The sequence below is a fragment of the Nomascus leucogenys genome, chromosome 8 (genome assembly GCF_006542625.1).
Source record: "Nomascus leucogenys isolate Asia chromosome 8, Asia_NLE_v1, whole genome shotgun sequence".
Taxonomy (NCBI): domain Eukaryota; kingdom Metazoa; phylum Chordata; class Mammalia; order Primates; family Hylobatidae; genus Nomascus; species Nomascus leucogenys.
Window position 1 is genome coordinate 60,498,243 of NC_044388.1, and position 15,301 is coordinate 60,513,543.

Consider the following 15,301-nt stretch of genomic DNA (forward strand, 5'->3'; position numbering starts at 1 on the left):
TTGTAATTTTGGAGAGTGTCTTTAAAACACACCGTATTTACCAGGAGAATTTTAAAAACACACTAAATATAAACAGGAATTGTAATAAAACTTGCCCAAAGCAAAGCTTTTATAATGGCTGTTACAAGCTAATTGGAGATTGTTTACCTGTTGACCTGGAGCTGTAGGTAGAAGCATTTGTGGAGGTACTTATTATATTTGTTGTAGTAGATATCCTAAATCAGTAGTCTAAATTTATATGCTGTTATTATCAAGATAAAAATGTAACTTAATTGAAAATTTTAAAAATGGAGACTAGTATTTTGTAAGCAGATATAAACAGATTATTTTTTAAGAGTTTTGTCATGTTGAAGTGCAAACAGAAAGTGGCCAAACTTCAATTGCTTAATAACAGCTGTTCTGTAAGTATTTGTTAATCATAAGTTTTTGTTGCTTTAAGCCACAACTGATTCTATTAAGAAAAGTTGTTTTTATTATATAATGCAAAATTATGTGCACATAAACTATTAAGCACAGTTGTTACTACTGTGAATAGTAGTACATATATATTATTTATGATTCTTAAGTTTGGGTGAATTACTGGCATAGAAATAATAGTGCTTTGGTAATAAAAGTCCTTTTACGTGTTTTTCAAGTACTATATGTTATGTGATTTGTTTATTATTTATAGTTTGAAAATCTACAGGTAATTCATGTATTTCGTTTTTTAAAAGTGGGTCTTAGCCTTTTGTTATTTACACTGTGTTAATACAGATTTCATGCAAGCATTCCGTATTTTTCTCTTTGAAGCAAAACCACCACTGAACGCAGGATCCAGTTTCTGCATTTAATATGTGTTTTTTTCCAGGACTATTTTCAACTTCACTCATCATTTCATGAGCAGTAACTAAAGTTTATAAATCAGAAAAATTGTCTTATTCCAAAGATTGCCTGTACTACTCTCAAATTATATCCTGGATCTGATAATTCGCAGGAAGCAAATAAGACATTGCTGTGGGCGGTACATTTATCAGGACGAAAATTTAGTTATTTTTGACTATTATTGAGATGTCCTATATTTCAAACTAGCTTGCTTCTTTTGTTCTGTTCTCCCACTTTGCCTTGGCAGGTTGGATCAATATGCAATTGAACGACGTTTGATCTGTAAATAGAAGGTTCTCTGAATTTCTTGGCCTTTCTGGCAAGATAGGGAGAGAGGCAGGTAGATCAGAGTTTGAAGGTCCCATGGTGTGTGGTGTCTGCCTTTTATTTATTTGGAGTAGGATACCATATTAGAGGTTACATCTTCCATGGCCAGTGAGCAGTGGTAGGGTCCGCATTGGAGACAATTTCTGAGCTGATGCATTTATCTAAATTGTACTTACACATTTGGAATATCTAGAATGTTATATAATTATTAGTATTGTCTTTAGAGTACAAAATAGTACCCTGGGAATTTATTCCTTTTACCATTTTAATAAGTACCTAGACCAGTGTGTTAAATTTGGAATCGATTACTGCCCATGTCATGAAGTATGTATATCCTTATAAAATTTAAATTAATTATTATTGAAATAGAACATGCACATATTTACAAAATCCAGTTGTGCCCAGAGCCCCAGGTCAAAGAACAGCAGGAGTGAGGCACTGCTCCCAATTCTCTTAGTTATTGCTCCTGGGTTACATCTGTCTGACAAAACTGTGCACATGTGTAGCAGTTCTGCAGTCAGTTGTATATAGTACCTCTTTAATGCAGTACTCTGTCCTCATACTTCATAGATGCTGTCAGCTCTATGCTGCCAGCAAGGGATAGACACTTTCTGCCATGCCACATTTCAGCTCATCCTCGTCTCTGTTTTTCCATCCTTTTCTATCTTCTGTCTTAAGTCTTAGCTTTGCTTAATCTGGTCGTTTCTAAGCTAGTAGGCATTTGTTATATCTCTAAAATCCCTATTAGGTACTTTATATGTAAAGGTAGTATTACTTTTAGATACTTTTATTAGATGACTAGACTTTTAAAGCTGTAGTTCAGTATCTAAAGTGCACTAATTATTTGCATTATGGAAACATTTATTAATTGGAAATAGTCCTTGTGACTAAGAAATGATTAAAATTATAAATTTAAAAGGGAATATATCCTTCAACAGTTTATACACATCTGTATCATAATTTATTCAGCACATTTATTACTATGTATTCGGACACTGTTTAAAAGTAGTATGTTTGCTTTACTGTATTCTTATTTGTCTAAGGTAAATTAATTTATAAATTTTTCTCTGTTTTTCTTAGACAAAATTGAAGAAGCACAAAAAGAACTTAATGGGGCAGAAGTTTCAAAAAAAGGTAAATTAAAATCAGCTTGAATGTAAACTTTATTCTTGCAATGATGCCTATACATATACCTTATAAATGTAGCCTTATGAAATAAATCAGTAGAGACATATCACAAAATTAGAAATCCCCTTGAACTTATTGATACTTAAAATGTTATGGACTTTGCTTTATGAAACATTTTAGCCACATAGCACATTCTATAACTGTTTCCCACATATTAATGTATGGCTGGTAGAAGTGTGAAAGGTTATTGCAGCTCTTTTGAAAGTCCTGTTTGTGAGACTGTCCTGTGGCAATGGAAGTACCAATATAAGGAACACAGTTGGCTCTGTCCATGCATGTGTGTTCATGTGTATATTCATGTGATGCAGTTTTTTTTTTGTAGCGATAAAAACCTAAGACAACTAAAACAGCCTGAATACCAGTCAGTGGAAAATAGTTGAATAATTTGTGGTATACTCATATTTTGGGATATCATGCAGCTTTGAAAAAATGTTAATTACGTTAGTTGATGGTGATGACTTACCAAATAAGAAAAACAACATTGCAATGTAGTATGTAAAATATCTTATTTTTTTTGGGAAAACTAACAAAGTCAAGTGTGTATAGAAGTATTTATATGTATATATGTATGCATACACACACAGAGGCTTCTATGAGATTGGACAACGTTGGAAGGGATTTATACACAGATTATGTGTATAATAGTCGGAAGAGGAGCAAGGGAAGATGACCCACTCGTTTATTTGCCTTTGTGTTATTTCACTAGCTGCAATGGGCGTAATTTTGTATTAAAATTAAAAACTTGAAAAAATTGGTTTTCCCCATAGAAAACATTGATTATCTTTCCAAGTAATATAAAAAAATAGATGTGATGCAGAAGAGCATGTAGGGATGGTCAGGTAGTGAGGTGAATAGTGTTTAAACGCTCTCTGTTAATGAGCAAAATTGATTATGTGCCTTTAATATTGTGGGCAAATAAAGTTCTCTTTATGACATTTGTATTCTGTGATTTATTATTTATTTTGCCTTGTTATATCTTCGAATTACAGCAGACTATTTTGACAGAGTAATTTAGCTAAATAGGATTCCAATTGAAAGCCTTTTTACAAAAAATAGCTTTTAAATCTAGTTAGACTACTGAGTAGGTATCTGTAGGGGAAATAATTTCCTGCCATCCCAGTTCTCCATCCCTTGGACCAGCCTGTGAAGCCTTCAAGATGGTTTGGGGTTGGCCTTACATTTATGGGGTACTGTGTAGCACCCCTCATGTCGGCCTTCTCCTCACCCCACACTCCTTCCATGGGAGCTCTGGAAGGGCCGTGTATATCTGACCCTCTGATGACATTCTTGCAGAAAAGCAAGGATAGAAAGAGTAGAGATGTCTCCATGGCCACCTTGTCCCTTTGAAGGGTTGACTGACGTAAATGCATAAGGCATTTAAGACACTCGGGTTATAAGAGGCCATACTTTTAAAGTTTTCTTTGTCTATAGCCAGCCTTTTTTTTTTTTTTACATGTAGTCATGGTTTAGAGCTGCTTCTAGTAGCAAAGTAAATGTGAGCCTGTCTTCCTTTTCCTTGTTACTTCTTTGGCAAGAGTTTTCAGAACAGTGAACTAAATGCCTCATAGGAAGGAGGAAATGAAACAAAGGTTCTAGAAAGAGAAATTGGATAATGAGGTTCAGAATAATGGATTGGGCTACAGTTGGCAGGCTACACTTATTTAAGAGCTAGGATGAATACCAAGTGAGCATTGTTCTGTGCAGTTCACTGCATAGAATTACTACTTGGCTTTCATTTTTATACAGAAATTAAAAATAAAATAGTTTTCCCTTTCAAATATAAGTAAGAAATAATATCAGTTTCTCTTTAACAACATGAAAAGTCTGAGTAACAGTGGTGTTGAGATTTTTCAAACCTTTTCTTGCTGTTACCTATTTTATTTTAAAGATATTCATTTTTTCCATCAAAGAATATACTTTAAAAATACAGTCGTTCATTTTAGATTATGGTAAATCATCTATAATAGATGTCTTTTTCATTGTTTTTCTGATGTACTTTGGGTTTTTTCACCCTGTAAATTTAGCCACATTGCTTTTTAAAAAAATTATTTTTAAACACTGCTTATAGTTCTAAGGCTTTGTTTCCATTGAAGGTTCTGTGGTCTTTAACTTATTTGAGGCTCTTTCTCCCTTTCTCTCTTTTTTGTAATTATTAGGACAAGTAACTAATTTATTTTCAGAAGTATCTAGCATAGTAGTAGGCTGTTAAAAGCAACTTCCTCATTAATAGATTAAAAAAGACATTTCCTCCTGTATTTTAATAATTTAAGGAGGATTAAATCTGTTCAGTGTAATATGGAAGTAAAGAAACTGACTTTGCCTATCATACACCAATAGAATAAAGAAATGCACTAAATTATGTTAATGCACTTATTTTATTCTTTTTCTCTTTTGAATGAAAATCAGATGACTTTAATCTGATTTATTTTGATTTTAATCAATTTGGGGATAGAGCTAAGGATGCAGCATTCACACAAGTCTCCATAACGTCATTATGTTTTTCCTTACAGTGCTATCTCCTGATTCTTAACACGCATTGTGCTTGACACTATTTTTAAAATTGTTGAGTGGGATTCAAATGAAATAGTGACTGTCACAGATGTGGTAATGGAATATGAATAAAATTAACTGGGAAGAAATAAATAGATCGATTAGGAGAGCTTTTATGGCTTTCTCAAGCTTTCATTTTACTACTCTGTTTTAAATTTTTATCATATAATATTTGACACATATAAATTAATATATGTAGCATATTAAATTACAAAGCATAAGAATGACATGGTAATCTTTGATTCTCACACCCAATTTAAGAATGGGAATGTTGCCAGTACCATTGTATCCACACACATGCTGATCGGCAATTCATCCCATTGTCTCTTCTGTAGAGGTTTTACTGTCCTTAGTTTTGTGTTCATCATTTCAGTCCTTTTAAAAAACAATTATGCCATATAAGTATGTATCCCCAAACAATATATTTTCTAGTTGTGCCTGAGTTTGAACTTTTAAATGAAACGATATTGTACATAGGCTTCTGCAGCTTTTTTCACTTAACGTTGTTCCTAAGATTCACCCATGCTGTTGCATGTAGCTGTTACTTTTCATTGTTGTAATATTGCACTGTGTGAAATTGTTGGCCCATTCTTCTGTTGATATTTAAGTTATTTCCACCTTTTTGCTATCATAAACAATGCAGGTATGAATATTTTTATATCCTGGTGCCTATGTGTGAGTTTCTAGAGCATATATAGGGAATGTGGATGTTCAGCTCTACAAAATGATGCTGTATTGTTTTCCAGAGTTTTTTGGGGGAATCTTTTTGCATTCCCACTATCAGTGTCCAAGAATTCATTTTGTACTATCAAGTACATGGTATTTTTAGTCTTTTTTTTCCTAACTGGATAGATGTTAAATACTCTTTTATTCTGCTTTGATTTTTGTTTCCCTGGTTACTAATGTTAAAAGAAAAACTTTAGACACAAAAAGTTTAACAGATTTTATTTAAACAAAGAATGATTCATGAATCAGGCATCATTCAGAACCAGAAGAGGTTCAGAGAGCTCTGCTGAGCAGTGTGAGCAGCAAGCTCATATAGGCTGAACATGCAAGCAAAGTGAGAAATCACCTGATTGGCTGCAACTAGGCACCTCCCTTGTTCGGGTAGGGTGTGATGAAGTATTTGCCTTATTTGGGCATGATCTGATCAGTTGACTGCCTGTGATTGGCTGAAAAGTAGCTATTTTTTACAAAAAATACTCTAAATTAGGTTTGTGTTTGCGCACTAAATGAGGTTGCAGTTTGTTAGGTCATAACTCGAGGTAAGGAGATAGCCTCAGGCAAATGCTTGTTTAATTTAATAATGTCAAACATGTCTTCGTTTGTATTCCCCCTTACTGAAATGCTTGCTATTATTATTTGTCCATTTTGTAAAAACTGAGTTATCTTTTTCTTAATATATTTTGAATAACTATCTTTATTCATTTTATGTGCTTTATTTTTCAGATTTTTTACTTTATTTAAAGTGCCTTCTATTCACTAAAGTGAATAGAAGTTCTTGATTTTAATATTGTCAACCTATTAATTTCTTGCTTTTGTGATTCTTTTTTTGTATTTTTTATGTGTCTTAAATTCTTCTCTACCACAAGGTCTTAAGTATATATATATTTTTTTCTATATTTTCTTCTAAAAGACTTCCACATTTCAGATTAAAAACCCATCTGGAGTTTTTTTTTTTTTTTTTTAATATACTTAGTTTTTTAGTGTAGTGTAAGTTAGGATTCAAGTTTCTTTTTTTTCTCAAGTGGGTAACCATTGCTAATATTGTTAAATGTCCATGAAACATTTAGTATGTTTTCCTTTTACTGTTTCATATTAATTTTTCATTTTTGTGTGGGTTTGTTTCTTAGCTCTCTGTTCTGTGAATTTGTTTACCCATATTTTAATATCACAATGTGTTAATTACTTACCACTTTATTGTCTTGATATATACAGTGTGCAATAACCAGTATACACTATATACAGTAGGGCAGATTCCTTGTGTTACTTGCCTTCAGGAATGTTTTGACTATTTCTAGTTCTTTGCTCATCTATTTGAATTTTAGAATCAGGTTTTTAAAAAACTTGTTGGAATTTTGTTTGGGTTTGATTGAATCTGGGGCAAACTGACCATCTTCACAGTTTTGAGGCCTCCTATTCAAAAAAGATTGTATATTTCTGATACTTGTGTTTTCTTTAGTGTTATATCATTTTCCTCCATATGAATCTTTATTTTTTCCTGCTCTATTTTCTTAGAATTTAGTGTTTTCCTCATTTTAATGATTTTTTCTTTTGTAAAATTGTTTTCTAGCTCCTGGCAAATAAAAATGCAATGTATTTTTGAATATTTATTTTATATCCAGCTCCTTGGCTGGATTCTCATTCATTATGAAAATTGTCTGCTGGTGTTTTCAGATTTTCTTGTCATATCAGCTGGGAATAATGAAAGTTTGTTTCTTCATTTTGAAATAATTGTTTCTTTTATTTATTTTTCTTGCTCAGTTGGCTCCAGTAAAATTGGTATCTTAGACTTGTTCCTGATTTTAAAGAAAATGCTTCTAATTTTTCGCCATTGAAATGTTTGCTATCTTTTTTTGTGGGAAGAGAGTCTGTATATTTTTCAGTTGCTTAAAGGTGTTATCTTCTATTTTTTATTTGTTGAAATTATTTTTAAAAATCATAAATGGATTTTTATTTTTATCACGTTTTGTTTCTATATAAAGATGATCTTACTATGTCCTTTATTCTTTCATTCTGATGTTTAAAGGTGACTTACATATCTTTAAACCAATTTGGTCATGATGTTTAATCTTAATCACTGGTAGATTTGATTTGTTAATATTTTATTGAAGAATTTTGGATCCATGTTCAAGGCATTGGTTTATATTTTTATTATGTTTTATAATTTTCTGTGCCTGATTTTGTTTATGTTTTGTTTATGATTTTGTTTTATTTAAGGTTATGCTAGTTTGATAGGATGATCTGAGGACTGACTATATGCTTCTGATTCCCATGGAGCCGTTTGTTTGATATTGGAATTGTACCTTTGTAGGCAAGTCTTACAACGTATTTTGACTTTTGGGAGGGACTGCAGGGTAGACTTTTAACTCCCAAGTGTACTTAACATAAGGGATTATCCAAACATTCTATTTTCTCTTCAGTTTTAGGAAGTTGTATTTTTCTTATAATTTATCCATCTTATCTAAGCAGTCACATCTATTGGCAAAAAATCAGTCATAGTATTTTCTTACTGTCTTTCATTTCTGCTGGGTGTGTAGTTATGTCTATTTTTTATTGCTTCTATCATTCATTTGTGCTCTCCTTGCTTTCTTGATTAGTGTTGCCAGTTTTCTGCTTTACTTTTTTTTTTATTTTGCCAACATCTGATTTTCATGATACTTTCTTGCTTCATCCTTTTTAGTTTCATTAAATTTTGTTCTTTATTATCTTTTCCTGTCTTTTTCTTCAGGTTTGTTCTGTTACTCAAATTTCTTAACTTGGAATTCTCATTCATTTTTAAGCCTTTATTCTGCTCTATTGGAATCACTTAAAGCTGTTAATTTCCTTGTAAGTATTGCTTAGATGTATCATACACAATTTTATATTTATTAGTTTCATTCTTTTCTATGCTGGTTTCTTCTCTGACCCTCCCCCCACCCCAAATCATGTTCGAATATTTTTTTCTCCACGTGGATGGGAATCTTATTTATTTTTAGTAATTTCTCACTTAATTGCGTTGTGTTAATTGTTTTTTAAAACCATTTAGGATATCCAAAATTATTTCTTCTCTTATACAAGGACATTATTTCTGAATATCATGTGATCAAAATTTTCTGAGAATGTGGTATAAAAGTACTCATAGATTTTATGTTAGAAATTGAGTGTTTTATAAGTAAATTAATCATCTTGCCATGATGAAAAAGCTGAAGTTGAATAATGTTAAATAACTTAACCCAAGGGAGTGCAACCAGAAACTACATGAGGAAAATCAAGCCCGTGTCTTGGACTGTGCTATTCTGATATTATTCCCTGGTATAACTAGATAAGATCTGTGTTAGAATGACAGTTGAATTTCTGGTACAGTTTTATTTCTGTTCTAACTTACCCTTTTGAATGATGAGATTGTGATAGCAGTCACCTACAGAAATGTTACGACGATCCAGGATAAAATAGTTAGGATTCAGACAATGGCCATAGAGAAAGGTAGAGACTTTAGGTCAGCTTGCGTTATGATTTTTTTTTAACATTATTTTCTGTCTCACAATAAGAACCTACAGTTGCCACTATCATTACCAGTAATTTCTTTTCAGCAGTAGTGGTATCACGCTTACATTATGTACTTCAGCCCCAGAACATTTTTATTTTTTAAATAATTTCTGTGAATATCACCATCTATATAAGAGTAAGAGGGCCTAAATATATATAGGTAGTTTATATGAGTTAAGAAATACGGTATGGAAATCTGTTCTAGTAATACTGAATGATATTCATATTTGCTCTGAAAAGTCAGTTGATAAGTGGGATTTTTGTTAACATAGGCATGATTTATGCCCTGAAATATGCTTCTCTTATCTGGGGAAGCTTGAGGGAAGTTAGGTTCCTGTGTAAAATGAGACTAAGTCAGAAGTGAGAGTGGCACTTCATTGGATCATGAACTCTAATTGGTGTGTCAGTAAAAATGCTAGTTTCTCGCCTACTTTTCTACATTAAAAAATGAATGTTTTTATTCATTTTATAATGATATTATTAAAAAATTATAATAATTTTTTTGAAGATAATGTGAATGAGTTTCCAAGGGGTGAAAAATGGTGACTCTCATTTAAAAAAATTTTTAATTACCACATATAACATTTTTTAAAACGAAGGCTAATTTTGAATAAATATTTTATGTTAATAAGGCCATGCTTTATTGCCAATGACACTCTTCCTTAAAAATTCTGCTGAGTATAATTAAGAAAATACAAGGACATATTCTTGTAATTAGGGATGACAAAGTCCTTCCCATGTAATACTGAAATTTAGGTAGTATAGTAGAAAAGTTGGACAGATTTTATTAAATTAAAATGAAGAATGTCAATACCATAAAAGATAAGGTGAAAATGTTTTAAAACTGGGATACCATTTGTACAATAAAACAAAACTTGACAGGCTTACCTTAGAAGGGTATTGACAGTTTACAAGATGAAAGCTCATGTGGATATGGCTAGAGGAAAGGCTAGTATAGTATTTTTGTGAGATGTCTGAACAATAGAGTGTTTTAAATGGAATGCAGTTTTATTATTTTAATATTATATTGATGTTAACTAGTTTATTTTTTAACCAGTGTGGTCCTTGGGTTTATTAGGAAATAATATATTTTAGTGAACATGTTTAATAGAGGTTTATTTTAAATAACAATATTTGTACATCCTAGTCTCTTAATGTTAAACGCCCTAAAAATTATCATGTTTTTTCCTTGTACCTCTCATTAATTTATGTAGTAAGTTGTTGTTGTGCACCAGCCATTTTTTTTTTTTTTTCTTTTGCCCTGAGAAATAGATAGGAAAGAAAAGTCTAAACCTTAAAGGAGCCCACAAGCTTTAACCCAGCTCTTACCCAAATCATCATAAATGCTGAACTGGTAGAGCAAAAATTCATGAGCTAGACTGGCAGCAGTGCCTAACAAATTTCCCTTGGGAAAACGGCAGCAGATTTTTTATTTGTTAGAAAAGAAAGTCATCTCCTTTTTTTACTATTAAAATTTCAAATTTAAATATTCACGTCTTATGAAGTATTCTCTTAGTGTAATAGACAGTGAATGCTGTGAGCTTGAATTACAGGGAAATTAGTATTTTAATTATTTGTGTCATTTATATAAGTTAAAGGTATCATGTGTTAACCATGTCAATATTTTGAGAAATTTGAAAATCCCAAATCCTAAGAGATCATTGCCTTTCAGATAGACTGCCAGCTTTATAAAAGATGATTTGCATAATGATATAAACAAAGCATTTTGTAGTACATTAATGTAAAATAAATGTCTTCAAATATCTGTCCTTACTGTGTTTAAGTTCAAAATCCTAAGACATTACTCCTTTCAAAATATGAAAGCAAAAATTCTCAGTATTTCCTAACAGTGTTACTTAACATGGTCTATTGAGCCATTTATTAGAGACTTAAATAGCTAACCTGATTTTAATTTTATAGGATGATTCATAGAAAGACTCACATTCTTGTGCATACTTACAGCATATTTCATTGACTTCAAAATGCTATTGATTGCAAGATGCACAATGATTTTATGCATCCTTTAGCAAGGAGAAAAGTCACTGCCAATTAAGTTATGACACAGTGCTCTTATAATTGATTAGAAGATGCATCCTGATTTTAGAGGAATTAAAATGTTTTTTAAATTTTGTCTTACATGATATTAGATACATATTTATGTCCACTGGTACATTTTTTGACAAGAAAGATAAAGTATTTAAGGTAATGGCATATGGATTTGAGCTGCTTTGACAGCATCCCCGAGGACTGTGAAAAACAAAGGAATGAATCTTATCCTAGAGGCTCATTTGGGGATTCATGGAAGAGTGGTATGGGGAGAAAAACCCAGGTTTTGTTTGTTTCACTTTGCTTCTTAGGTAATTGACTTCACGCCATATATCTGAGTATTTTCTATATAAATAATGCCACGGGGTGACTTACAAGGATAATATGTGTTGCTGTTCATCTATTTAGGCTTTTCCCCAGGTTTGCTACTGTATTCTCTGTATGAGACCAAAAAGAAAGAAAGAGGTAAGCTTGTATATATTTTGCCTACATAGAGATTTGTTCTTTTTCTCATGTTTCCTCAGAGAAGAGAGCAGATATGTTGCATAAACCTGAAGAATGTAATTTGAGGGCAGAAATAGTAGAAAATAAAAGTGAGAGAAGGCAGATAAATTGAAGACAGATAAAGAACTGGAAGGAAGTCTATAAAATGAATTTAAAAAAATTAAAAAGCAAAGCATGGAGATAACAAAGTATTTAACCAAAAATATGGTGTTCTTTTATTGCTTCACTATGCAAAGGGTATTTTATGGAGCTATGCTATACGCAGGAAATTTATCAAACTTTGAAGGATGTAGCTTAGAATTTTTCCCTGACCACCAAGCAGTAGGGTATAAAATTATTTAAGAAAAGAGTTGGAAGTAGCAAATAAGATTCTGTGGATGAGTAGGGAAGGGCAAGAAGAGGACTTAAAAGCATCGCAATGAAAACACATGTATGTAGTAACATTTATGCATGGCCTGATCTTCGGTGGGGGGTGGACTGCAGGAGCCCGAGGAGCAGACGCTTTGGGAGTCCAGCCCACTGTGAAGGAGCAGGAGCCAGAGGGAAATGTCACTGAGTTTTTGGCCTGGGAGAGTGTGTTTATTTCAGCAGGCCCACCCCACATCATGTAGTTAGCCATTTAGTAACTGTTTAACATGACCCTTATATGTGAAGAAAAAACGTAACATGGATGCAACTCACTGCTCCACACCCTCACCCTCTCACGTCTGCCTGGGGTCTCCTCACATTTTCCCCTATACAGTTTTGCCCACAGTCATAGCACAGCACTTACTACAGTTCTTAGTGCATGTAGTAGGCATTTGACAAATGCTTATTGAATCAATGATGATGGATGGTAGAGGTGTCAGAAAGGATGGATTCCTTTACTTAACAGGCAGGATTTGTAAACAGTGTGTTATTATTGCTTTCTTTGATTTCTTAAGTGTGGTTAGATATGTAATCTAGATTGCTTTTCTGAAGTAAGTTGTTTCTTTTGTCATGTTAAATTATCTAATGCAGTGATGTATACAAATAGTTCGTGTATGTCACTGTCACAAAAATAAAAGCTTCCTTCTTTAACAGCTCCAAATGAATCCTTTCTTATGACTTCATTGAATCAGGAAGACTCAGACCACTCTCAGTGTAGTTATTTTGTGATATCATAACATCTTTGTAAACCTGGTGGGAGGTTGTGATAGTGTGAAGAACTGAGGATTCCAGATTTCTGGTGTTAACACTACAACTCAAACGTCCTGGTGGTAGAAATGTTAATCAAGGGGAGTTCACATTTCCCTGTTCTGGTAATAGACAGTATTGCCCTGGATTTAACCTTTTCTTGCTGATGTAGGGTCAGTTGGAGTGCTAGTAAACTCGCTGCTAGCTGGGGCAGGCTTAGAGAGGTTGGCTGGGGAGGGAGTTAACAATTTATAGCATTTTTCAAAGTGGTAAAAATACTCCCCACCATGGATGATTTCAACCTACCGAATGGTTGCGGCTTGCAAAATTCCTGAATATTTGTTTAGTAGTGGAGTGGTCCACAGCACCCATTGCTTGGAGAAATCATTATCATACTATATTCTTATGGATTCAACTACTGTATACTGTCGTAAGAGACAGACATAACACTGACTGGATGCTAATCCTAAGTTTAGAGATCCTAGAACTTTCTTAGAAAAATCACTGACGTCTTTGGAATCTTTCTCATGAAAGTGGAGCAAGAGGATATAAATTTGAAAGACTCAGGGCAGAGAAATGTGACTATTATTCTGTAAACTAGTGTTTTAGTTGAAGGCTAAATCAACCTTCTGCTAAGTGATTTTCTTAAACGTGTAAAAATAACAGCAGAATACAGGGTGAGTATCCCTAATCTGAAAATCTGAAATCTAAAGTGCTTCAAAATTTGAAACTTTTTGAGCATTAATATGATGCTCAAAAGAAATACTCACTGGAGCATTTCGGATTTCAGATTTTCAGAGTAGGGATGCTCAACCGGCAAGTATAACGCAAATATTCCAAAATCTGAAAAAAAAAAACCAGAAATCCAAAACACCTCTGGTCCCAAGCAATTGGGATGAGAGATAGTATGTATTTGGTTTTTTCATCAGTGTCAATTATCTTGTCAGCAACATTTAGATTTTTGTCTTTCAGCTTTCTGCTACTTTTGTACAAACCATTCTATACAACATTATGGCAAGTTATAAAAATAGAAAATGTATTTATTTCATGACACTTCACATTAGTTGCCACTTTTCTATTACCTTTTGTGCTAACCCAGCTATATCATAGCCAAAGATGACCTGTGTTGAGTTACAAAATTGTTCTTACCACTTTCTGTGAAGTGCTCGTCAGGAGTCAGGCAAAGTGCTTATTGAAAAGGCAAATAAGAATTTTAATATAACAAATACTCTAAGTATATACTTGGTATTCTTCTCTTAGTGGAGTGTTTAAAAGACATAGTTATATTAAGTAATGATAACAGTGTATTTTTGAACTGTAACATTTATAAATACAATATGTATATAAGTAATATCACAAAAGGAGGAAAAAGGAAAATAGAGCTATATAGGCATAATGTTGCCACATCTCACTGGAATTAAGTTAATATAAATCTAAAGAGACTCTGAAGATGTGAGGTAAGTCCTAGAGCTACTACAAAGGAAATAATCAATAATCTCTGTAAGTGAAAAAAATCATTAAAGAAATTAAATATTACATTTGAAAATATTCACTTAATGTAAAAGAAAACATTAAAGGAGAAGTAGAGGAACAAAAAACAAGACATAAGACATACAGAAAACAAAACGTTAAACCGCAGACATAAATTCAGCTATGTCAATAATATCAGTAATGTGAATGGATTAAACAGTCCAATCAAAAGGCAGAGATTGTCAGACCAGATTAAAGAAACAAGATCTGACTATACACTGTCTGTACTGGCACTCACTTTTAGATCCAAGACGCAAATATATTGGAAGTGAAAGGATAGGAAAAGATATATCATGCAAATAACAAGCATAAGAAAGCTGGAGTGGCTATGTTAATATCAAAAGGGACTTTAAAATAAAAAATGTTACTAGAGGTAAAGAGGGACATTTTCTAATGATGAAAGTGTCAATCCATCAGGAAGGTATAACAGTTACAAACATGTATCCACCTGACAACAGAGCCTCAAAATACATGAAGCAAAAACTGATAAAAATGAAGGGAGAAATAGACAATTCAACAATAACAGTTGGAGACTTCATTACCCCACTTTTAATAATGGATAGAATCTTCTAGACAGAAGGTCAGCAAGGAAATAGAAGACTTGACTACCAACACTGTAAGCCAAGTAGACCTAAATACTCCACCCAGGAACGACAGAATACACATTATTCTCCAGTATACATGGAATATTCTTCAGGATAGACCATCACCTAGGCCATAAAACAGTTGACGATTAAATCAAAAAGAATTGAAATAATATAGTTTGCTCCAACTGCCATGGAATGAAATTAGAAATCAGTAACAGAAAAATGTACTGATGTGAAAAAATTCTTCCAGTCCCACATTGTCCCTAAGAGGAGGAGAAATGTCAGTCAGCAAAGCAGAACTTCTG

The 15,301-nt window shown here is 32.8% G+C and overlaps 1 protein-coding gene across 4 annotated transcripts in view; it reads left to right on the top strand.

Moving 5' to 3' along the window:
• The window catches only part of HIVEP1 (HIVEP zinc finger 1), a 151,703-nt gene that overhangs the window by 75,388 nt on the left and 61,014 nt on the right, over positions 1-15,301 (top strand). For all 4 annotated transcript variants that reach the window (XM_030817293.1, XM_030817294.1, XM_030817295.1 and 1 more), the window contains one exon: positions 2,269-2,322. In XM_030817293.1, coding sequence (XP_030673153.1) covers positions 2,269-2,322 — 54 coding nt within the window. The remainder of the gene's footprint in view (positions 1-2,268; positions 2,323-15,301) is intronic.